The sequence below is a fragment of the Gopherus evgoodei genome, unplaced genomic scaffold, assembly GCF_007399415.2.
Source record: "Gopherus evgoodei ecotype Sinaloan lineage unplaced genomic scaffold, rGopEvg1_v1.p scaffold_63_arrow_ctg1, whole genome shotgun sequence".
Classification (NCBI taxonomy): domain Eukaryota; kingdom Metazoa; phylum Chordata; order Testudines; family Testudinidae; genus Gopherus; species Gopherus evgoodei.
This window is the reverse complement of record NW_022060084.1, coordinates 154,367-180,391: the sequence shown is the minus strand read 5'-3', so window position 1 is coordinate 180,391 and position 26,025 is coordinate 154,367. Positions and strand designations below refer to the sequence as shown.

The following is a 26,025-nucleotide window of genomic DNA, read 5'->3' as shown; positions in this document are numbered from 1 at the left end:
TCAAAGATCAAAAAAAGGAATATTAACATTTATGATAATACTTGAGTGAAATAGTATTATTGTCTATGTGTCTCTTTTGAAGGTTGTGGTAACCTGTATCTGAACTGTTTAATGGATAAATTACTCTGTGCTAATTGCCAGGATGTTTGGGAGAAGGAGTTAAGCCCATTGTTTTCTTAGGCCAAAAGGCTGCTGGAAATGTATAAGAAACCTGGAACATGATCCTTCATCTCAGATCTGCTTTGGGTTTCAAGAGGGGGAAACCTTAAGCCCTAAGGACTGAGATCCTCACTCATTGACTGGAGCCACCCTGAATACGGACATTGGACCGTAACCTATGGACTATTTCTAAAAGGACTTTTGGCAACTACAAGCTCACCTCTGCTATGCATCAGAGGGGTAGCCGTGTTAGTCTGGATCTGTAAAAGCAGCAGAGAACCCTGTGGCACCTTACAGACTAACAGGTTTTGGAGCATGAGCTTTCGTAGGTGAATACCTACTTCGTCAGATGCATGTAGTGGAAATTTCCAGGGGCAGGTATATATAAGCAGGTAAGCTAGAGATAATGAGGTTAGTTCAATCAGGGAGGATGAGGCCCTGTTCTAGCAGTTGAGTGTGAAAACCAAGGGAGGAGAAACTGGGTTTGTACGTTGGCAACCCATTCACAGTCTTTGTTTAATCCTGAGCTGATGGTGTCAAATTTGCAGATGAACTGAAGCTCAGCAGTTTCTCTTTGAATTCTGGTCCTGAAGTTTTTTTGCTGCAGGATGGCCACCTTAAGGTCTGTTATAGTGTGGCCGGGGAGGTTGAAGTGTTCTCCTACAGGTTTCTGTATATTGCCATTCCTAATATCTGATTTGTGTCCATTTATCCTTTTCTGTAGCGATTGTCCAGTTTGGCCGATGTACATAGCAGAGGGGCATTGCTGGCATATATTACATTGGTGGACGTGCAGGTGAATGAACCGGTGATGGTGTGGCTGATCTGGTTAGGTCCTGTGATGGTGTTGCTGGTGTAGATATGTGGGCAGAGCTGGCACCGATGTCCGTTGCATGGATTGGTTCCTGAGCTAGAGTTACTATGGTGCAGTGTGCAGTTGCTGGTGAGAATATGTTTCAGGTTGTCTGTGGGCGAGGACTGGCCTGCGACCCAAGGCCTGTGAAAGTGTGGGATCATTGTCCAGGATGGGTTGTAGATCCCTGATGATGCATTGGAGGGGTTTTAGCTGGGGACTGTATGTGATGGCCAGTGGAGTCCTGTTGGTTTCTTTCTTGGGTTTGTCTTGCAGTAGGAGGCTTCTGGGTACGTCTGGCTCTGTTGATGTGTTTCCTTATTTCCTGGTGCGGGTATTGTACTTTTGAGAATGCTTGGTGGAGATTCGTAGGTGCTGGTCTCTGTCTGAGGGGTTAGAGCAGATGCGGTTGTACCTCAGTGCTTGGCACCTCAGTGCTCAGTAGCAATGGATTGTGTGATGTGCCCAGGATGGAAGCTGGAGGCATGAAGGTAGGCATAGCAGTCGGTAGGTTTTCGGTATAGGGTGGTGTTAATGTGACCATCACTTATTTGCACTGTGGTGTCTAGGAAGTGGACCTCCTGTGTACATTGGTCCAGGCTGAGGTTGATGATGGGGTGGAATCTGTTGAAATCGTGGTGGAATTTTTACAGAGACTCCTTCCATGGGTCCAGATGATGAAGATGTCATCAATGTAGCGTAGCTAGAGAAGGGGCGTGAATGGACGAGAGCTGAGGAAGCGTTGTTGCAGGTTGACCATAAAAATATTGGCGTATTGTGGGGCCATGCGGGTGCCCACAGCAGTGCCACTGATCTTGAGATATATATTGTCATCAAATTTGAAATAGTTGTTTGTGAGGATAAAGGCACAGAGCTCAGCAGCCAGTTGCGCTGTGGCATCATCAGGGATAGTGTTCCTGACAGCTTGTATTCCATCTGTGTGTGGGATGTTTGTGTAGAGAGCCTCTACATCCATGGTGGCTAGGATGGTGTTTTCTGGAAGGTCACCAATGCATTATGGTTTCCTCAGGAAATCAGTGGTGTCACGGAGATAGCTGGGAGTGCTGGTGGCATAGGGTCTGAGTAGAGAGTCCACATATCCAGACAGTCCTTCAGTGAGAGCGCCAATGCCCGAGATGATGGGGTGTCCAGGATTTCCTGGTTTGTGGATCTTGTGTAGTATAGAATAACCCTGGTTGGGGCTGTAAGTGTATGTTGATTTGTTCCGGTGTTAGTGTAGGGAATGTCCTGAGTGGATGGTGCAGTTTCTTAGTGTATTCCTCAGTGGGACCTGAGAGAATTGGTTTGTAGAATTTGGTATTGGAGTGTTGTCTGGCGGCCTCCTTTTGGTAGTCAGACCTGTTCATGATGACAACAGCACCTCCTTTATCAGCCTCTTTGATGATAATGTCAGGGTGGTTTCTGACGCTGTGGATGGCATTGCGTTCTGCACGACTTAGGTTATGAGACAAGCCATGTTGTTTTTCCACAATTTCTGCACGTCCATGCAACAAACCTCGATGAACTTTATTGACCTTCATCCGGTTTACCTCAGACCATTTCTCCAATTTGTCCAGATTATTTTGAATTTTGACTCTGTCCTCCAAAGCAGTTGCAATCCCTCCCAGTTTGGTATCGTCTGCAAACTTAATAAGTGTACTTTCTATGCCAACATCTAAGTCGTTGATGATATATATTTGAGCAGATAAGTAAGGAGAAGGCAGTACAAGGACAAAGCTCCTGGCTGAAGATAGAGCCAGTTGCATATTATCCAAACATAATTACCCGCCTAAGGATCACGATTCTTGTAACAATTCCACCATAGCAAGCATTTCCACTGATGATGATAGTCAGATCTTGAATAATGATAATACATTGAAGGAATATTATTTTGTATCCTTTACATTAGTTGAAGTTATCTGTACAGTTATTAGTTGTGTGATTTCACGTTCTCATTTATAACTTATGAAAGGTGCAGTGCAACTCTTGCAAGAGGTGGGCACACGTAGCCTGCCTTCCAGAGGGAATCAGTGAAGAAAGAATACAGATGCGACATGCGTGCATAGTTCACCTATTTAAAATTTACATTGTGGAACGATTTTGTTAAAAGCAGTATTTTTGTTCAGACAACACTTCTGAAATATAAACAAGAAGCAGAGAAGTGTAACCTTGCATTACATGTCAGAAAAGGAAAAAAGTGTTAATAACTATCTCTGAATATGTTCAGATTGTTTTGTGTAAAACCAGTTCAAGTGAAATGTACATAGTTCTTGTTTCTATATCTTGTTAGAATAGGGAAGATTTTCTATTTTGAAAAATTCCACATCTTCAATGGAGATTTCACAATGGTAACAAATTAAGACAGAGCATCCCTCATCCGCAAAAGTTTGCTACCTTTGAACTTTCTCATGCTGCACTCTCAGGCTGATGCCCTGTGCCATACACAGCAGCTTGTGCCAGAGGTACCCCCTCAGTCAAGGCCGGCTCCAGGCACCAGCCTAGCAAGCAAGTGCTTGGGGCAGCCAAGGGGAGGGGGCGGCACGTCGGACTCTTTGGCGGCAGGTCCCGCATTCCCTCTCGGAGCGAAAGACCAGCTGCCGAATTGATCCAAATATCTGACACTGCGAAAGAAGACTGCACCTCGACTGTCTATATAAAGAACAGCCCCTGAGCAAAAGGTGCTCAGACTCTTTTTTTAAAGACACATGTGCCAAAGCGGCAGCGGTAGAACTGATCGGGATCATAGTTGTTTTTTTTTTGCACTGCTTGGGGCAGCAAAAATCCTGGAGCTGGCCTTGCCCTTGGTCATACTTTGCTAACTCTGGACCAGAAGTGTTGAATGGTTTTTGTTCATTTCCTTGTCAGTATAGTCCATTCTATGCACTTGTAGCTGTTTCTTCTTACATTTACTGTTGTTTGTACGTGTTCTGGGCAGGTAGCCCCATTTTCCATACTGGAGTTCAGGTGTCCCTCAGGGCAGCTGAGGCAAAGGATGGCTTGGGCTCTAAAAATGTGTGAAGTTTCTTTATGGAACTTTGGCAGGAACAAGGCCAACAGACATTTGGAACCTGTTCCAACTGTCTCCTAGAGACCTACCTACCTCACAACTTTGGCACATGCGTCTTTAAAAAAAGAATCTGAGCACCTTTTGCTCAGGGGCTATTCATTATATAGACAGTCAAGGTGCAGTCTTCTTCCGCAGTGTCAGATACTTGGATCAAGACCACAGGACCATGCCATCAGATCAGGATCACCAGCATCTGTAAAGACATTAAAGACTGTTAACATCCAGTCACTGACCTTCAACACTGTGGTGTTCCTGAGTTCCAAAATCCTACCTTTGTGTATGCCGGGAAATGGTCCTGCTATTGTGGGGAACTGTTCTGGCTTCTGCACTACCCCAGTGAAGTGGGCTAGTGAAAGGATCTGAGTCTTCGCTCTCACTTCCTTTACCCAGAGGCCTCCCTGCCCATGAGGTCTCCCCTTCCACTCTCCTGTCTGGCAGAGTCCTCATAACCCCAACAAGGCTGGGCCCAGAATTCCTGGGGAGCTCGACCCCCAACCCTGCTGTGGTCACCCAGGATAGGCACCTCCCTGAACCACTGATCATTTCATACAATTTAAAGCCAGTGCAAGTTGTTTAATTAACACTTTAATTTTAAAAAAAGAATAAGAAAAATGGGAAAGGTTAAAGGAAAACACATCGTCCTGCTCTGTGGCAGGGAACACCACAGACAGTGAATCTGGACATCAGGGCACTCCAGTCTGTTCCTTGTAGGTCTCAGGCCTCCTTCTCAGGCCCTGGATGTGCTGCAGGGATTCTGCGGGTTGGACACTTGCAATGGTGGTGGCCACACACCAATGGGCTTTGGGTTTTGGGACCCTTCTTCCCAGCGTCAGCTCCCCATAGGGTTAAGATCCGCCTCCCAGTCTGGCCTGCAAGGACCTTTGGCTGGGGGTGTCTTTCTGCAGTGGGCCCTTTGCCCAGGGTCCCCCCTTGGCTGGCCTCAGTTGCTCGCTGCAGCTCTGCTCCCAGCACAAGATCTGCTCTCCCTGGGCTGTGTCTGGCTCTGCTCCCTGCTCTGACCTGCTCCCTGGGTTGCTTTTCTGGCCCAGCTCTGCTCCCAGTTCAGCTTCCGGCCCTGCTCTCTCCTTAGCTCGGCCCCCCTCTGTCTGACCCAGGCAGCTCCAGCTCACATGGAGGATGGAATCTCCCTGGTCTTCTGACTCCATGATTAGCCTTCCCACCCTGTCAATCAGGCTGACCTGGAGCACTGGTCTCTCCCCATTATTCCTGGGGACTGTCAGTCCCAGGGTCCCAACCTTCCATCGACCCTCCCTATTTTAGGGCTGGGAGCTAGCAACCAAAACACCCCACTGAATGTCAGTAAGGGGGAAACCGTCCCCTTACATTTGGGACTAGTCACCAGGACCCAGAGGACTATCACCCAGGGTCCCACTACGTCAGCTTCCAGATCCCGAGAGACTGTGGATCACCTGTGATGACAACTGCATCTTAAACGCATTCCTCCTAGTTAAGAAAACCTGGAGACAGTAAAGTATTTTGGGGCTATTCTTTAGTTCTCTTCTGTTCAGTTGTTGCCAAGGTTCCAGTTAGTTAGGACCTGAGGTTTTTTTTTATAGTTCATGATTTTTTCCTTTTCCCATTGTTACTTAAATAAATCTGTTTGCAAAAATAATTTCTCTCTCTCTTTTGTACACTACACCACACAAGAGAGGTGGGAGGCACCTCAACTTCTGTCTAACACCTGGTGATAGATCAAGAGGGGTGAAAAGAACTGCTCCAGAAATCAGAATTGTAGCTGGCTTATTTACTCTTGAGTTAATAGGACAGGGAAAAGTTGAGAGGACGAACTGGAGGCACAGAGGGTGATGTAACTTGAAATCCAGGTGCTCATTTCCCTGTACTTTTCTTCAGAATCCCAAATTATAAAATGTTTGGATTTCCCTGGTTTCAGAGTAGCAGCCGTGTTAGTCTGTACCCGCAAAAAGAACAGGAGTACTTGTAGCACCTCAGAGACTAACAAATTTATTTCAGCATGAGCTTTCGTGAGGATTTTCCTGGTAAATTCTCCAAAGGCCTGATCAGTGTAATCTCTCTGATATATTCCCCCACTCTATTTCCAGCAGCAGTAGCTGTTATCTGGCAGGTCCATCAACTGAAACTCTCATCTTTCCAAATGTCATCTTGTGTGTATTTTATTTTGTGCTGAGTCAGAGAAGCCAGATGAAGGTAGGGATTGCGATTGGGCTGGACATGTGCAGAGTTTAGCAGAACGCTCTTCTAACAAGAGAGAGATCGGTGTGATACTTTGCATTCTGTCAGCTGCAGTATTCAGCATTAGTTTCTTGGCCATGTCACTAGGACAGACAAAAATACTTTAGCACTCTGCAAATGCAAACCTTCCATCAACATCTGAAGGGATGCATGCCCTGACCCTGTCTGGTACTGCCCCAGAGATTCATGTAGCTTCCAAACTCATTCATGGTCAGCCTCATGCTCTGCTTTCTTCCACCTCTGTAAAAGCATACTATCTTTTTCATTAATGACCTGGATGATGGGATGGATTGCGCCCTCAGCCCGTTTGTGGATGACACTAAGCTAGGGAGAAGAGGTAGATACGGTAGAGGGTAGGGATAGGGTCCAGAGAGACCTAGACAAACTGGAGGATTGGGCCAAAACAAATCTGACGAAGTGCAACAAGGACAAGTGCAGAGTCTTGCACTTAGGATGGAAGAATCCCATGCACCTGTGGTCACTCTGGCCAGCACAATGGTCCTTAGTAGACTATGGATGTGTCTCTATGTGTACAAGAAGGTTACTCACTCTGGGGAGGGTGCAATGGCACTATCCCCCTCCAAGCCAGAAGTGTACACAATTGATCTGTTTTCTTCATTGTGATGTGGGGGAGCAAACAGCTGAGTTGGCATCTAGGCTCTTCACTCCTTTGGCCACAAGGATCAGTGGTATACATGAGAAGAATGGAAGTCTACAGATCCTTACACACAGAAAGAAAATGCCTTCTGATGAAGCAGCTCCCAAAGCTGTTGGACACTGTTCAAATGGATACAGTCACACACTGCTTCAGACAAACATTACTGGGCACTCTGCAGCTTGGTGGCCCTAAACTATGACCTTCCTGGCCCTGTCATTACTCCACCTTATTTTTGCCAAGGCTTGAGATGAGCATAATTTTTCTAGGTGATTACAAGGTACCTTACTAACACACATAGCAGGGAGCTACTTTCCTTTTATTGTTAGAGTTAGTAACATCACTAAAACTTAAGAGAATGAAAACTTCTGCTCAGATAATGCTTATTTTTATTTGCAAGTATTAATAACCATGTAAGACACGCAGTCATTTGGCATCACAAACTGTCAAAAGTCTAATACAGATACTGTCTTTGTTGCAATGCTCTAAATATTGTCATTTTGCAGTGCTTTTACTACTAAAGGAAACATTCAAAAAAGTAGCCAATCAGCTTCCTTAAAATTCTGGTCCAAGCTTGTTAAATTTTTATTTGTGTGGCAATACCATCCCCCCGGCAAAGTTTTTTTCATTTCTGGACTTCAACGTTAAGGCAAGTTTTGCTGGGTAAGAGTTTAACTCATGAATGCATGTCAAGATGAGAGCTTAAAATGGGATTTCACCACAGAACTATTTCTCACCTCTCATTTTTACAATGTAACTGCCCTCAAACTGGATTTTCTGAATTAATTTCACTCAGATTCCGTTCTATTCATTTGCAAAGATGAAGCAGTGAACCTACTACTGAAGGAGAGGCAAGGTTGTTCCAGCTCTTGAAACTGACTTCCAAGCATTCAGTTTCATTGCTGGGAGCCATCTGCTTCTCCTAGCTACAAGAGTGCTTACTGTTTTAGTCAACAAAGCAAACCAATGCAATACAAACAAACCCAACCGAGTAATACATACAACTGCTGTTCTGCGAATCCTGGAGATTCCGGAACAAATTATTTTTCAACAGCATCAAATAACAATAGTTATTTCCCTACTTGCTTTATTTTAAATAGCACTTTTTTATGTTAACCCCTTTTCATTAGTATGTTTTTTTCAAGTATGCTCAACTCTTTAAAGCAATGATGTAATCACAGAGCATTGTAAAAATATGCCCTTTTACCTTTTATGACTGCACACCATGTTATGCTGTATTCTGCTAAAATCTTAAATTTCTAAATCTTAGCTACATTAACTCCATTTGTTTTCCCCATACGCTTAGAATTTGTACCTGAAATGAGACCTAACCTTGTATTTCCCAATCCCAGAGAAAACTTTCCTGGCCTCATCTTATTTCTAGTTGAAAATTCTCTTAAGTTCGAGAATCCGATTTTGATGACGTGTGAAGTGCAGGACTACAGCTGACTAATTCTGTACATAGACTGTAATCGTACTTTTTGGAAATGAACTGTAGTGTAACAATAGTTCTCAAAAATCAGCTACAAGACAAAACCTTCCATATAGTCAGTGTTATGCCTCTAAAATGCCTTCATTGAAAATTCTAACTTTTTCAATGCAACATGTATTCTTTTTAAAAAGTTACCACTAACTATGCATTGCAGGAAGGCTCATTAAAACAAAGAGGTATTCATTTGTGTGTAGAAAAGTAAAATATACCTTTGGGAAAAAATAGATTTAAGCAAATCCAAGTTCTTTTTTATCATAAAAATTACATTTAAGAATTGAATTTACCTCAGATTAACTTCAGTTTTGAGACTAATTCACTCATTTTTTTGTCTAAAGTAAGTGTGTGTGTATACACACACATATACATAAAATAAAGCATGTGCTTAACACAGATTATACTTGATCATAGTCTCAGGTAAACTGTTTTTAAATCGCAAAGCCAAGACAGCTGCTTTTTAACTCTAACACTGTTGTATGGTAACTTTAATTTAGCACTTGGTTCCTATGTGTGCAGCAGACGAATGAAGCATTATGCATCAAAAGCCCAATATTTTCAAAGACAGTAGTACAGCACTGAAAAATCATAAAGCAGCTCAGATACATTTAACCCAGATTTTTACAATATCAAAAGCTTGAAAATCAACTTCAAAAAGCTTGTTTTTCCTCAAATAAAAATGAGCGACCTGAAAGCGATCAACTAATGAACGGAACAGTATCAGTGGTTACTACACATACAGTTCCCTCCGGGATTCTATTGAGCCATCTCCATGTAACACAAAGTCTTCTCCATTGTCATCATAACATTCACCACTCATGTCCTTCCTTCTCAGTGTTCCTCCTTCATAATAATCCATTGGTCTTTCACACTGTTCTTGGGATCTCTTAATATTGACTAAATTGTCCCATTCTGGATTGTCTTCTTCATTGTCATCATAACATTTACCACCCTTGTCCTTTCTTCTTAGTGTTCCTCCTTCATAATAAGACAATGGTCTTTCATACAGTTTTTTGAATCTCTTAAAACTGACTAAATTTTTCCATTCTGGATTGTCGTCTTCATTGTCATTGTAACATTCACCACCCATGTCCTTCCTTCCCAGTGTTCTGTCTTCCATTGGTCTTTCATACCCTTCATTTGATCTGTTAGTATTGACTAAATTGTTCCATTCTGGATTGTCTTCCAGATGGCCTTCTAAATCTTTTGATGTTGGACTGTTCACTGGATGTTTTATTTCTTTTTTTATGCTGTCAGGATGAGAGCCCACATCATCTGAATGGAGAACATCTATTTGGGACTCTTCTTGCATATCTGATGGTGGAATGTAGTTCCTAGCAAAGCAGTAACCACAGACTGTCCATCTTCTCCTATAGCAGATAACTCCAACCAAAACACTTACAAGTATCAGAAAAAGAGCTCCACACACTGCATTAGCGATGATGGTACCCTGATTGCCAGCAATGAAGGAAGACAAGGTTGATGTTGGAAAATGCATTAGTTCTGGTTCTGTTGTTAAGGCTCTGATGCCATCAGTTGAAGGATGCAATGGAAGCATGGGTGGTCGTGTAGTAGCAGTAGGAGGATCTAATGGAAAGAGGAATAGGGTAGACAAGACACAGAAAAGGCAAAGAATGTCAATACAAGCTAAATAAGTAGAGGGTTTATAAGAAAGCCAAGTTGATGAATATGTAAATATGATGCTCTCTACTAACAGCCAATACTTTTTCTTTCTTACGTTTCTAACAAGTTTGAGCAATTATAAAGTACTTTTGCAATATAGATGACAGTTTTTTCAACTAATTCTGAATTGGCTTCTATGTATTAATTTTGGGCTATACAATAAGCAGAGTGGGTAACTGCTTTTGTAACACAAAAGCAATTGCTGTCAAATTTTAAAAATAACCATTAATTATCCTAAAACAATGGAGAAGTTCCTTTCAGTTTATGTAGATATTATAGTTGACTACTTCCAACCAGCTTTATCTCATCCATGGGGGATATTATCTACTGCAAAACAGCAAAAACAAAATAGAACCAACCACTAACCAATTCTTCAACCAAAGATAAGAATAATAGAGGTGAAGGACAAACAGTATCTTCATTTTTACTTAAAGTTTTATTAAATTTTGAAATTGTTCAGTGCATTGAAGCAAAGTCGTAAAGAATGAAAAAAATATGCATTGTGTCCTAAGCTAGCAGAACGTAAGTTATTGATTTTAATTATTCTCTCCAAAATGTTGACTGTGTTAATAGAACCTCAAGAGCTTAAGTGGGGAATGGTGAAGGAACTGAAAGTTCAATTATGTTGTGCAGTTCTTTGCTTATGAATTTCCTTTTAAGAGAATGTCGTCAGCAGTGTAACAATTCAAGTTTATATTTTAAACCACTCTTTGAAAAAAAATATTCCACAGAAACCAGTTGAAGTCACTAAAAATACGTAATAACTAGTACATTTCCAAAATGTTGATTGGTTTAACTTGTTTTTAAGCATTTTTTTTTAAATTCTAAGTTTTCTGTCTCCTCCTTAATGGCACACATTCTGAGTTTTAGCTTGCTCTCAAGGGTAGGCACTGAAACATCACTTAAAATCTGCTGCTGGAGTTGTATGACAAGACCTTTTTTCTTTTGATTTTCTAAGTCAACCGGCAATGTACACGCTTCTATATGTAAAAACCGCCTGAAGTCATATGACTGCCTAATATCTGCAAGTGGTTTAAAACGAAGTGACTTCATGGTCTCTTAAACTGCAAAATCACAAACAATATATTGAGTAGGATTTCTTAAGCGCTGTACGAATTAGCAGCTTATCACCAGCTGCAAGCTTAACGTAATTCATCCAAAAGTTTTTAAAACTGAAATTTTGACTCATGACTTCAGGTTACATTTGAGAGAGAATATTAAAAAAAAAACCTGCTTACACAACAGATACTAAAGCATGAACCTATCTTTAACTCATTCTTAACACTGTTTGTTACTAACGAGGCAACTAAACGCCAAGAATGAAACTCATGAGAATGGTCCAAGTCCTGACTCAGCTTGCAATGGAAGTAACTGAACAAAACAAAATTAGAAGATCCAAAAAGTTCAGTGCCTCTGACAAATGCAATATTTACAGGCTCCTATTGAGCACTGCTATTCAATTTTTAAAAAAAAATAAGTAATACTAACAATTATGTAGAATCAGTTATAAAATTCTTGCATTACATTGAATGATTTCTCTTTTCAATGCATACAACATTTACTGCAATTGATTTCTTCATTTGCATTTCATGTATTGTGGCTTGTAGTAATCTACTTGTGTTGCAAAGTTCTGTTCAATGTATTTACTGATAGTTTTGTAAAAAAAAATCTTTTGAAAGCAACAAACTGTGGCCCACTCAAGTCCATGGTGATTTGTTAACACATCTATATATAAATTAAATGACTTTAAGATAAGAGAGGAGAGAAAATGCACTAAAGAAATGAACAAAAGGAATTCAGATTATGATTTTAGTGATCCAGAAGTTCAACCTGAAGTGAAAAAAAACTTTATTTCATCCTATAATGGAAAAAGGATAGAGCTTTTAACAATCCTAATTTACCAGGATCATCATCATCCTTCGATTTAAGGGCAAAGACTGAAATCAATTCTTTTTTTCTCAAATCAAGGCTGACACAACTGTCGGTTCTATTAAAGAAATAATGGTTAGATTCATATCTACAACGCTTCAGATGGCATCAGAACCAGGTAATAGGGGAAAACTCAAGTATTTAAGAAATAAAAGATAGTGCTATAATCCTTCCTTAGTTCTCCTGACCAGAGAGAATTGTTTTCTGAAGTTTCATCCTTTAAGCTCTTCCATTTGTGGTCACACGTAAGCAATGCTTGCTTCTTGGAAAGCATTTTCCAATTGCCATGAAGTAAAACCAGTGTCAACTGCAGATTTTTTGCTAATTGATTTCTATAGTGTTAAGGGATCTATAAGATATGGTTAGTTGAAAACCTGAACTAGTAAGATTAATTTGAATATGTAATAGTGTAGACAAGTTTCTTTGTTGTATTCCACAACCAGAATGTCTAAAAGGACTGCAAGATGAGGCTATCTTAAAGTGTCAATTAAAATGGGATTATTGCCTCATTTTTCATTTATGTGTGTCCAAGTCTCAAGAAAATATGATCCAGAATACTTGTATTTTGTACCGACTTTTATCTAGGAACTACTTAGTTTGGAAACCTGACAATTCATACTCTTAACAAACAATAGCTATTAAAGCTTCTCTAGTATTTTCTAAAATTGAACTGTCTTAAATGTTCTTGTAAATTTAACTTTTTCTGAAATAAAAGAACAACCCCGTTTCCCCCCGTTCCTTCCTCCCCCAACTACCCAAGGTTGAGGCCAGAATTATTCCACTGTTGCTGCTGTAACAGCTCAAGGACAAAATTTCCAGAAGCAAGTAAATACTATTGGGTTTTTTGTTAACGAACTGCAGACATCTCATTTCCAGGGAAGTATCTCATACCCAACCCAGTGAAACAGTGTTTCGTATTGGGCACCTGAAAATTGAGGCATACAAAATAATTAGTCCATTGTGACAAATTTGGCTGAAGACAGTGGCTCTCAATCTTTCCACACTACTGTACTCCTTTCAAGGGTCTGATTTGTCTTGTGTACCCCAAGTTTCCCTTAACTGCAAAACTAATTGCCTACAAAAATCAGACATAAAATTGCAAGTGCCACAGCACACTTACTGAGTAACTGCTTGCCTGTTTTACCATGCAGTTATAAAATAATCCACTTGGAATATAAATATTGTACTTGCATTTCAGGGTAAAGTATATAGAGCAGGATAAACAAGTCATTGCCTGTATGAAATTTTAGTCTGGTCTGTACTGACTTTGCTAAGTGTGCTTTATGTAGTCTGACGTAAAAGTAGGCAAATATCTGGATGAGTTGATGTACCCCCTGGAAGACCTCTCCATACCTCCAGTGGTACACATACCACTGGTTGAGAGCCGCTGGCCTATGAATGTGTTGCTAAAGACTGGAACAAAATGATGGGACAGCCATTTCCCAGGATCTGTTGGAAGAATTTAGCTTGAGTAGAAAGGTTTCTGAACTACAAGTAACTAAACTTATCCTGCAATAACTGGGGGGGTTGCTTTTTGTTGGGGTTTTAAGAAGTTGTCAGTGCAGATCCCACTGTACATGACTTTTTTTTTTAAATTAACATTGTCCATGAGGGCTGCACATGTGCCCGATCCCTCCTCATACTCCTTTGCAAGGGTTTAGGGAGTGGAATGGCGGTGACCCTCCCTCAGGTCCCTTATAATGCGAGGCCCGTGGTAGCTGATGATTGAAGAAATGGGTGAAGAACAGCTCACAGGATCCACACTGATGTTAATATCAGCGAAATAGTATAGTTACCTAACTGATAGTAACAAATTCTCCTAGGTATTTGTCCACAGGTTCTGCTCTTGGTATGCATGTCCTACATGAGAGAGAGTTTTTATTAATAGCATTGTTATTTTGGAGTTGTGCCGGCACTGTAAGAGCCCTCGCAACCGTCATAGCCAAGACCACTCCTACTATTCACAGTTCCTTTGGCAATAAGAATTGGAAGTATTAGGACTCCTGAACTGCAACAGACATGTCATCACCAACTTGGAATCTAACACAGCTTCCTAGGGATTTGATGCTTTGTGTCAGAGTCATAGACTTTAAGATCATCTAAGCTGACCTCCTTCACAACGCAGGCCACAGAATCACACCCACCCACTCCGGTAATAAACCCCTAACCTATGTCTGAGCTACTGAAGTCCTCAAATCATGGTTTAAAGACTTCAAGGCATAGAGAATCCTCCAGAAAGTGACCCATGCCCCACACTGCAGAGGAAGGTGAAAGCCCCTGCCCCCACTCCCAGGGCCACTGCCAAATCTGCCATGGAGGAAAATTCCTTCTCGAACCCAACCATAGCGATCAGCTAAACTCACCAGCCAGATACCCATGAAAGAATTCTCTGCAGTAACTCAGATCCCACCTCATCTAATGTCCCATCACAGGCCATTGAGCATATCTACCGCTAATAGTCAACCATCAATTTGTTGCCAAAATTAGGCTATCCCATCATACCATCCCCTCCATAAAATATCAATCTTAATCTTGAAATCAGATGTGTCTTTTGAGACACCCCCTCCCCCACTGCCCTTGGAAGGCTGTTCCAGAACTTCACTCCTCTGATGGTTAGAAACATTCATCTAATTTCAAGTCTAAATTTCCTGATGGCCAGTTTATATCCATTAGTTCTTGTGTCCACATTGATACTGAGCTTAAATAATTCATTTCCCTCCCCGGTATTTATCCCTCTGATATATTTATATTATAGAGAACAATCATATCTCCCCTCAGCCTTCTTTTGGTTAAGCTAAAAAAGCCTCCTTTCATAAAACAGGTTTTCTATTCCTCGCATCATCGTAGTAGACTGTTCCAGTCTGAATCCATTCTTCTTAAAGACGGGAGACCAGACCTGCACACAGTATTCCAGATGAGGTGTCACCAGTGCCTTATATAATGGTACTAACACCTCCTTATCTCTACTGGAAATACCTCACCTGATGCATCCCAAGACCACATTAGCTTTTTTTCACGGCCATATCACGCTGATGGCTCACAGTCATCCTGTGATCAAGCAATACCCCGAGGTCCTTCTCATTCACTGTTACTTCCAATTGATGAGTCTCCAGCTCATAACTAAAATTCTTGTTATTAATCCCTAAATGTATGACCTTACGCTTTTCACTGTTAAATTTCATCCTATTACTATTACTCCAGTTTACAAGGTCATCCAGATCTTCCTGTATGATATCCCAGGCCTTCTCTGTATTGGCAATACCTCCAGCTTTGTGTCATCCACAAACTTTATTAGCACACTACCAGTTTTTGTGCCAAGATCATAATAAAAAGAATAAATAAGATTGGTCCCAAAACCAATCCCTGAGGAACTCCACTGGTGACCTCCCTCCAGCCTGACAGTTCACCTTTCAGTATGACCCATTTTAGTCTCCCCTTTAACCAGTTCCTTATCCACCTTTCAGTTTTCATATTGATCCCCGTCTTTTTCAATTTAGCTAATAATTCCCCATGTAGAACCACACCAAATGCCTTACTGAAATCAAGATAAATTGGATCCACTGTGTTTCTTTGGTCTAAAAATATCTGTTACTTTCTCAAAGAAGGAGATCAGGTTGGTTTGGCACGAGCTACCTTTTGTAAAACCATGTTGTATTTTGTCCCAATTACCATTGACCTCAATGTCCTTAACTACGTTCTTCTTCAAAATTTTTTCCAAGACCTTGCATATTACAGATGTCAAACTAAGAACCCTGTAGTTACTTGGACCATCTGCCACTTGCTTCTCTATCCTCCCTGGATTCCCACACGAACAGCTGATTCGCGGAAAGCGGGGAGGGGCAGTAAGCTTGGCCTGACCTGATACTCCAGGTGCTGTGTGGCAGCAGTATGGCCCAGCTCCAGCCAAGTGGCGAGCTGAAGTGCCGCCAGCCACCTCCAGGCAGTGCGGTGAGGGGGCAAGGAGGGGGGTTGGATGGGGGCAGGGGAGTTTGGGATGGTGGTTGGGGTTTGGGGGTGGATAGGAGTCGGAGCAGTCAGAGGGCAGAGAACAGGGGAGTTGAACGAGGGCAAGGGTCCGGGGGGGCCATCAGGAGGGAGGGGAGGGTGGATGGCGTGGTGGGGAGCAGTCAGGGGCAGAGGTTCCAGGGACAGTCAGGGGACAGAGAGAAGAAGTGGTTGGATAGGGCAGGGGTCACAGGGAGGCCATCAGGAATGAGAGGAGGGGTTGTATGTGATGGTGGGGGGCCGTCAGGGGACAGGGAAGGGGTTGGATGGGGCAGGAGGTCCTGGGGGCGGTAGGGGGGCATGATCCCCTTGTGGGGTGAGGAGAGAACCAGTTGTTAAGATTTTGGCAGCTCATCAGTGGCCAGGGGATTGGGAGGCTGAGGAGGGGAGTGGGCAGGCAGTGGCGGGGGGGTGAGTATGTGAGCTGCGGGGGAGGAGGGGGGCTGAGAAGGCGAGCGGGGGGGGGAAGTGAGCCGAGGGAGTGGGGATCTGAGGAGGCGAGCGGGCGGGCATTGGCGGGGGAGCAGGTGAGCTGGCAGCGAGGGAGAAGGGCTGAGAAAGCGAGTGGACGGGCAGTGGCGAGGGGGGCAGATGAGCTGGCGGCGGGGAAGCAGGGCTGAGGAGGCGAGCAGGCAGGCATTGGAGCAGGTGAGCCAGTGGCGAGGGAGAAGGGCTGAGGAAGCGAGTGGACGGGCAGTTGTGGGGGGGCAGGTGAGCTGGCGGCAGGGAAGCAGGACTGAGGAGGCGAGCAGGAAGTGGGGGTCTGAGGAGGCGAGCGGGTGGGCGTTGGCGGGGGAGCAGGTGAGCTGGCAGTGAGGGAGAAGGGCTGAGGAAGTGAGAGGACGGGCAGTGGCGGGGGGGCAGGTGAGCCGGCGGCGGGGAAGGGGGGCTGAGGAGGCGAGAGGGGAGTGGGGGTCTGAGGAGGTGAGTAGGTGGGCACTGGCAGGGGAGCAGGTGAGCTGGCGGCGAGGGAAAAGGGCTGAGGAAGCGAGCGGGTGGGCACTGGCAGGGGAGCAGGTGAGCTCGTGGCGAGGGAGAAGGGCTGAGGAAGCGAGTGGACGGGCAATGGTGGGGGGGCAGGTGAGCCGGCAGCGAGGGAGAAGGGCTGAGGAAGGGAGTGAACGGGCAGTGGCGAGGGGGGCAGATGAGCTGGCGTCTGGGAAGCGGGGCTGAGGAGGCGAGCGGGGGTCGGAGGAGGTGAGCAGGCGGGCAGTGGCGGGGGGGCAGGTGAGCCGGCGGCAGGGAACGGGGGCTAAGGAGGCGAGCGAGGAGTGGGGATCGGAGGAGGTGAGCAGGCGGGCAGTGGCGGGGGGGCAGGTGAGCCGGCGGCGGGGAAGGGGGGCGGAGGAGGCGAGAGCGGAGTGGGGGTCTGAGGAGGTGAGCGGGCGGGTATTGGTGGGGGAGCAGGTGAGATGGCGGCAGGGAAAAGGGCTGAGGAAGCGAGTGGACGGGCAGTGGCGAGGGGGGTAGTTGAGCCGGCAGCGGGGAAGGGGGGCTGAGGAGGCAAGCGGGGAGTGGGGGTCTGAGGAGGCGAGCGGACGGGCATTGGCAGGGAAGCAGGTGAGCTGGCGGCGAGGGAAAAGGGCTGAGGAAGCGAGTGGACGGGCAATGGTGGGGGAGGAGGTGAGCCGGCAGTGGGAAAGGGGGGCTGAGGAGGCGAGCGGGGAGTGGGGGTCTGAGGAGGCGAGCGGGCGGGCATTGGCATGGGAGCAGGTGAGCTGGTGGCGAGGGAAAAGGGCTGAGGAAGCGAGCGGGCGGGCGTTGGCAGGGGATCAGGTGAGCTGGTGGCGAGGGAGAAGGCCTGAGGCAGCCAGTGGACGGGCAGTGGGGGGGGCAGGTGAGCCGGCGGTGGGGAAGGGGGGCTGAGGAGGCGAGCGGGGTCTGAGGAGGTGAGCGAGCGGGCATTGGCGGGGGGGCAGGTGAGCTGGCAGCGAGGGAGAAGGGCTGAGGAAGCGAGTGGATGGGCAGTGGCGAGGGGGGCAGATGAGCCGGCGTCTGGGAAGCGGGGCTGAGGAGGTGAGCGGGGAGTGGGGGTCGGAGGAGGTGAGCAGGCGGGCAGTGGTGGGGGGGCAGGTGAGCCGGCAGCAGGGAAGGGGGGCTGAGGAGGCGAGCGGGGAGTGGGGGTCTGAGGAGGCGAGCGGGCGGGCATTGGCAGGGGAGCAGGTGAGCTGGTGGCGAGGGAGAAGGCCTGAAGCAGCCAGTGGACGGGCAGTGGGGGGGGGGCAGGTGAGCTGGCAGTGGGGAAGGGGGGCTGAGGAGGCGAGCGAGGTCTGAGGAGGTGAGCGAGCGGGCATTGGCAGGGGGGCAGGTGAGCTGGCAGCGAGGGAGAAGGGCTGAGGAAGCGAGTGGATGGGCAGTGGCGAGGGGGGCAGATGAGCCGGCGTCTGGGAAACGGGGCTGAGGAGGCGAGCGGGGAGTGGGGGTCAGAGGAGGTGAGCAGGCGGGCAGTGGGGGGGGGGCAGGTGAGCCGTCAGCGGGGAAGGGGGGCTGAGGAGGCGAGAGGGGAGTGGGGGTCTGAGTAGGTGAGCGGGCGGGCATTGGCGGGGGAGCAGGTGAGCTGGCGGCAGGGAAAAGGGCTGAGGAAGCGAGTGGACGGGCAGTGGCGAGGGGGGTAGTTGAGCCGGCAGCGGGGAAGGGGGGCTGAGGAGGCAAGCAGGGAGGGGGGGTCTGAGGAGGCAAGCGGGCGGGCATTGGCAGGGGAGCAGGTGAGCTGGCGGCGAGGGAAAGGGCTGAGGAAGTGAGCGGGCGGGCGTTGGCACGGGAGCAGGTGAGCTGGTGGCGAGGGAGAAGGCCTGAGGAAGCCAGTGGACGGGCAGTGGGGGGGCAGATGAGCCGGCGGTGGGGAAGGGGGGCTGAGGAGGCGAGCGGGGTCTGAGGAGGTGAGCGAGCGGGCATTGGCGTGGGGGCAGGTGAGCTGGCAGCGAGGGAGAAGGGCTGAGGAAGCGAGTGGACGGGCAGTGGCGAGGGGGGCAGATGAGCCGGCGTCTGGGAAGCGGGGCTGAGGAGGCGAGCGGGGAGTGGGGGTCGGAGGAGGTGAGCAGACGGGCAGTGGTGGGGGGGCAGGTGAGCCATCGGCGGGGAAGGGGGGCTGAGGAGGCGAGAGGAGAGTGGGGATCTGAGGAGGTGAGCGGGTGGGCATTGGCGGGGGAGCAGGTGAGCTGGCGGCAGGGAAAAGGGCTGAGGAAGCGAGTAGACGGGCAGTGGCGAGGGGGGTAGTTGAGCCGGCAGCAGGGAAGGGGGGCTGACTAGGCAAGCGGGGAGTGGGGGTCTGAGGAGGCGAGCGGACGGGCATTGGCAGGGGAGCAGGTGAGCTGGCGGCGAGGGAAAAGGGCTGAGGAAGCGAGTGGACGAGCAGTGGCGAGGGGGTTAGTTGAGCCGGCAGCGGGGAAGGGGGGCTGAGGAAGCGAGTGGACGGGCAATGGTGGGGGGGCAGGTGTGCCGGTGGTGGGGAAGGGGGGCTGAGGAGGCGACAGGGGAGTGGGAGTCTGAGGAGGTGAGCAGGCGGGCATTGGCGGGGGAGCAGGTGAGCTGGCGGCAGGGAGAAGGGCTGAGGAAGCGAGTGGATGGGCAGTGGCGAGGGGGGTAGTTGAGCCGGCAGCGGGGAAGGGGGGCTGAGGAGGCGAGCGGGGGTCTGAGGAGGCGAGCGGGCGGGCATTGGCAGGGGAACAGGTGAGCTGGCGGCGAGGGAAAAGGGCTGAGGATGCGAGTGGACGGGCAATGGTGGGGGAGCAGATGAGCCGGTAGCGGGGAAGGGGGGCTGAGGAGGCGAGCGGGGAGTGGGGGTTGGAGGAGGTGAGCAGGCAGGCAGTGGTGGGGGGGCAGGTGAGCCGGCGGCGGGGAAGGGGGGCTGAAGAGGCGAGCGGGTGGGCAGGCAGTGGCAGGGGGTGAGGAGGCGAGCAAGGAGTCAGTGGCTGACTTGTTCTACTGATCTGGTCTGGCTCCCAGCCCCTCTCCAAGGGTTGCAGCTGTCTGGAGGTGCTGCCTTCCACGCCTTCCTCAGTCACACCTCATTCATTCAACAGGGCAACCTATTACAAGGTGGGGGAAGATCTTATTCTACTTCTAGTAAAAAAAGACATTTTTCTTTTAGCTTAATTATATTGCCTTAGGGGCCCCCATAACATATTGCCCGAGGTTCAATACTGCTGTTTCAGCAGGGCGGTGCTGGGGAAGGAGGGTTTGTTTCTGTGGGGTGGGCAGCGCTTGGGGGGGAGTTGTTTTGCGGGGGGCGGGCGGTGCTGGGGGGTTGTGTTTCAGGGGGATTGGGTGACGCTGGCAGAGGTGGGGGGGTGGCGGTGCTGGGGGGGTTTCAGCCCTCAGCTGTTTTCTTTGGAGTAATATGGCCCTTGCCGCTTTACGAGTTGTGCAGGCCTGCATTACAGCATTTTAGTGCTAGATATGTGATCAGGTAAAATTCCTCACCAACGTTAAGCTCAGTTCTCAATCCTTTTTCTCTTACTACTTTAGGAAACTTCACAGAAACAGATTAACTTGATGTTCAATTTTGATTTTACTTTTCTTGTTTATTAAGTTTATGTTTGAATGAAATTCTTAGTCTATAGAAGTTGAATATGTTTATTGACAATTGTGTCTACCTTAATTTCCCTTAGAATGTATATTTGCAATCATACATTAGCACCCAAGCAATTTCTTTTGTACTCTGCATAGCTCAACAATCTTGAAAATTTCACCATCATTATGGCTGTTTACCTACAGATTAATGACTGGTTGGCTAATTTTTCTGACCATTCTTCCAGACTGGTATGCACTGTTGAGGTTTTTAAAGTTTTTTGATAATCAGTTGGAAGCTGTGGACAGGCATGTTAGGATAACTGAAATAGTTTAAGATACAAATAGTTAATACTGATTTTTAGTGGAAAAAAATCATTTGGAAGTCTAAGAATCCTTGTTATCTTTGAAATAGAAAAAGGGGAGCAAAGTAATTTTAGAATTTGGTAGTTATTTCATTTTACAAAGACTGCAGCCACAATATGCTCAATGTGTCTAAATCAGGGGTAGGCAACCTATGGAACGAGTGCCGAAGGCGGCACGTGAGCTGATTTTCAGTGGCGCTCACACTGCCCAGGTCCTTGCCACCGGTCCAGGGGGCTCTGCAATTTAATTTAATTTTAAATGAAGCTTCTTAAACATTTTAAAAACCTTATTTACTTTACATACAACAATAGTTTCAGTTATTTATTACAGACTTACAGAAAGAGACCTTCTGAAAACATGAAAGCTTAAATTAGAGTGAACAAATGAAGATTCCACACACCGCTTCTGAAAGCTTGCCCACCCCTGGTCTAAATAATAGAGGCAAGCTGTTCATTAAAAACTGTTTTCAAGATCAAATATATTTAATTGTTCAGATTCTATGTATTGTAATCTGTAATAGCAAATTACATTTCTTTTTAAAATTTATGTCTACTTCCAGCGGATTTCTTCTGCCTTAGTTAACATGCAACTGAACAGGTTTAAGGATTATAGTTCCCATATGTTAGGTGTTCTTGTCATCAATGCTGCAGGACTAAAATAGTTTTAAACTACTGTTTTAACAAATAACCACCTCTGTTTAAATGGTTTATTTGATTTTAAATACCCAGGAAGCTTTCAAACCCTTACATAGGTTTTGTACAGTTTTTCCAAAGCTTCTTAGTCAACCTTTCCAATTAAGCATTGGCTGTCTTCAGTAACATAATAGTTCAACGAAGGCAAAACGCAGAGCGTTACAGAACAATTTACAGGGGATTTATCCTCAGGAAGATATTGATACATTTATTTTCAGGTCATAGAACTGCACATGCATACTTACGAGCTTCTTCAAATGTGTTTTTGAAAGGGTTTAACACTAATATTTTGCATGCTTATACCAATTTGGTTCAAATATTGAAATTCTATCTTTGACAGTATTGTCTAAATTCTCCCCAAGCCAGATTAAGCTGTACCGAGTTCAAGGTCACTCACCTTCCCCTCCCATTCGTTTATAGTCAATGTGGTCTGAGGTATACAGCCCGTGGCACTCTGCTATGAAGTAGTGAAGCCTGCTCAAGTATGTACTTGGCATACAGAGGGTGTGACTTCAATGTTTTAAATGTGGATTTTGTGGTGCTATCTTGCTCAATTTCATTCTCCATTCAGAGCCTCCAAGAACGATATTTTTTCTGCTCTGTTAGCCAAAGAGGCTGTTACTTCACTACTCACTCTCAGTGGTCTACAGGCTGAATCTGTAGTGCCACCAGCACAGTAGCTACTGAGATAAGAATGGATTCAGACCTTACCATACAGATTTGCCCTCAAGAACAGAGAAAGAGTAAAATGAATTTATAGTTCATGTTCTGAATACTGCTACCACCCATTCATTGAAACATTTGCACCTATTGGTAAAATTAAGCAATTCCATTTCATTTACTCCCATCATCGTGGCAATATAATAATGTTGGGTCTCAGCTCTACTACTGATGCTACTATGTATGATCTTCATTAGGCCATGGTACTCTTTCAATATGCTGATATACTCAAAGGAACATGTACTACGGTAACAGGGCACTTCTGTCTGCTCCTGAGATTCTTTACCATGGGAAACCCTGGTATAAGTGCTTTCCTGATTTAAATACTAATGAAAAGTCTGCCAACAGCAATACCCCACCCACAAGAGAGTACCACACAGACGGGAAGGGGCAGGTGTAGCCAGGAGCGCTGACAGCCTTTTTGGCACTCTAGGTGGTGGAAGGTCCTGCCCCCAAAATACCACCAACAACCATGGTGGCCAAACATCCAGCCGCCGCCCGCCAAATGATAGCGCCCTAGGTGACTGCCTAGGTTGCCAAATGGGTTATGCTGGCCTTGGTTGAAGCAAGGTGAGCTAACCATTTTTGCTGCTTGTAATTAGCTTTACGACTGCCCCATAGGAGTGCATGAGCAGTGAGAGGCGTCACTGTTATTCTGACCAGCTCAGCTGAGGATAAAGGAATAAAACCAGACGTCCTCAGAAAAGTATTTTAAGCTTGGGTTGGATAACATTTCTTTCCCTCGCCTCCAACTCTGTCATTTTATTTAACTCCTTCCCAGCTAAAATCTCTTCCATTTGTCAAGTGATCACAAATTAGGTAGCATGGATGTTGTCAATAATGCTGTCTTCACCGTAGAGGGAGGGAAACACTTTCTCTTAGAGCTAATGTATCATCTCAGACACTACTGTGGTCCTGGTAAGTACTACAATTGGCAGACAGCATGCATGATTGAACAATGGTATTAGCCCCTAGAAACAGTGGCAGTACTAGCAGAGTAATGGTTGGAAGGGACCTCAGGAGGTCATCTAGTCCAAACCCCTGCTCAAAGCAGGACCAATCCCCAACTAAATCATCCCAGCCAGGGCTTTGTCAAGCCTGACTTTAAAAGCCTCTAAGGATGGAGATTCCACCACCTCCCTAGGTAACCCATTCCAGTGCTTCACCACCCTCCTAGTGCAAAATTTTTTTCCTAATATCCAACCTATTAGATTTCCATTTGTCCTTCCCAGTTTTATATTATCTTTAATCAAAGACTGAGTTTTAGGTAATCTGTTATAGAACATGGCTAAAAAACACATTCAACTAGACATCTAATCCAATTTCTGAAACAGTATTTTAAACAAAGCATGCCTAGGAAGTGAAAGGAGAAACAACAACTCACCTAAAATGTAGATCGTCTTTTGATCACTTGTTTGTCCAAGCGAATTGGTCACTTTACAGACATAAGTCCCAGCATAATTGTAAGTCAATGGATGGTTGAAATGCAAAGTATTATTTGAAGACATTAAACCTTCAGGCCATTGCCCATCCAACCTGAATTAGAAAATATTTGGAAGTTTAAGCATTCTCAAAATTTACATGACAAAATTTAAAAGCAAAATGTATTATCTGACCTGGCTGGTGGCTCCTATCTTGAGCTGGGCTGAGCTGCTAGTCCCGGCTGGGCTTTGGACGATGGGACTTCCTCTTCCCCTGCATGGCATCTGGGATCATGTTAGACCCATCCCCAGATTTCTCCCCCAGTTGTCGGGAGCTCTGCCAACTCACTCCTCTCCCTCCCACTCTCATCCCCCATATTTCCTATAGCCATCGCTCCTCAGCTGCAGAGGGAGGAATCAAGGTACAGGGAGCTGCTCCCCGAGCATCCAGACCCCCTTAGACCCAGAATCCTCCTGACTAGCCCCACTCCCCCTGCACCTGGTTCACCCCAACAACACACCCTATCAAGCCCCAACCAGTTGCACCTGGATCCTGACCCCACTGGATCCTCACAATGAGCCCACATCTCACACTGAGCCCCAACCATCTTTACCTGGATCCTCCGGCAGAGTTCCATCAACATTGCACCCAGAACCATCCAACAAGTCCCTGTGCATCCAGATCTTCCCCTCTACCCAGATCCCTCACTAAGCCTCCCGCACCCAGACTGCCCCACACAGAACCCTCCCAACCCACACCTGGATTCCCCCATACTAAGCCCCTCCCTCCTTGGATCCTGCCTGCCCTATTGCACCTGGCACATAGGGTAAGCCCTGGGGTGTTTCTGGGGCTCATTATGTCACAATTGGGTGCAGCCTCACTGCTCAGTCTGTGTCAAATTTTTAAGAAAATACTTTTTACTAGTAACAATATAGTTTTACTGCCAACAGGACAATTTAACTAATTCAGTCCCTCAAATCACCATTACTGGAAGTCTGAGACACAAAGTCAGGGTAATACATTTGGGCTTAATAAGACCTGAATTTATGTCTCAGGATTTCTCTGAAAGTTTAGACGAGGGAGCAATATTTTCAGAAAAACAGATGATTGTAGGAATAAAGTTACAAAACCCGAAGGACCACCTACAGCTCCCTGTCTTGTTAGTACATGCAAGGCTGATGCATGTGGAAATGCCTATCTTCCGCACCCCTATCTCTAGAGGAAGAGAGATGGACTACTATCAAGGGCCGACAATTCAAAGGTGTGGAGGAGGAAGAGCTTTCTGAGTATATTTGCAGCATTCAATGTAGCGCTTAACACAAATTCATTTGTATCTTGAACAGCCTGTATGATTTCACATATATATTGGCTCTGCCAGCTGTTTCTTGTTAATGTGCTGAGACACTTTTGTTTAGGGGGACCTTTAAATGATCCTTCACTGTTAATTAAGCAATTAGATGATTTTATGGCGCACAGGGGTTACAACTAACCAAAAAACGAGCAGAGAGGTTATTTACCTTTTACAGTAACTGGAGTTCTTCGAAGGATGTCCCCTCCCTGCAATGTGTGCTCCACATCACGATATACACATGGAACTTGCTCTCTTGATAGGAGTTTTCGGTCAGCAGTGTCTATGGATCCACATCTGAACCCTGAAAACCCCTGTGCCTTGATTTAAGAATAAATCGAGAGGGCACACCCAATGACAGTGCAGTTTCTTCTCAGCCATCAATGTTTCAAGACAGGCTCTGAGGCAGAGGGGAAGGATGTTGGGTAGTGGCATACCCTTGGGGACATATGTCTGGAAGAACTCCAGTTACTATACAAGGTAAAGAAAGCAGAGAGATTATCTGAGTAGTAACCCCATGGATGCTCCATGTCAGCAAACTCCCATCGTGGAACAGGGTGTTGGGGAAGTGGATTCAGTGTGGATCACAGGACAACATCAAATGCCATGTCAGTCCTGGAGGCAGGCAGGAAAGAGCGTAATGCAGGTAAAACATGGGTGACAAAGACCAGGTGGCTGCCCTGCAAATGTCTGAAATTGGTCTATATTTGAAAGGGGTTAGAGTGAGTCTTGGTGGAATGAGCAGTAACTCTCAGTGGACGACGGCAGATTAACAATGAAACTTCATAGAATGTGAGGGTGCAACCTTCAACTCATTTGGACAGCCCCTGGGTGCAGATCAGATGTCCTCTTTCATTCCTTCTGCAAGAGAGATGAAAAGTCAAGGGGCAACACAAAAG

General features: G+C 46.2%; 1 protein-coding gene across 1 annotated transcript in view; it reads right to left on the bottom strand.

Moving 5' to 3' along the window:
• Nucleotides 1-9,182: 9,182 nt before the first annotated feature.
• The window catches only part of LOC115643582 (nectin-3-like), a 55,522-nt gene continuing 38,679 nt past the window's right edge, over nucleotides 9,183-26,025 (bottom strand). Inside the window, exons 6-7 of the mRNA XM_030547599.1 lie at nucleotides 23,741-23,892; nucleotides 9,183-10,039 (exon numbers count right to left, since the gene is read on the bottom strand). Of these exons, the coding sequence (XP_030403459.1) occupies nucleotides 9,183-10,039; nucleotides 23,741-23,892 (1,009 nt within the window). The remainder of the gene's footprint in view (nucleotides 10,040-23,740; nucleotides 23,893-26,025) is intronic.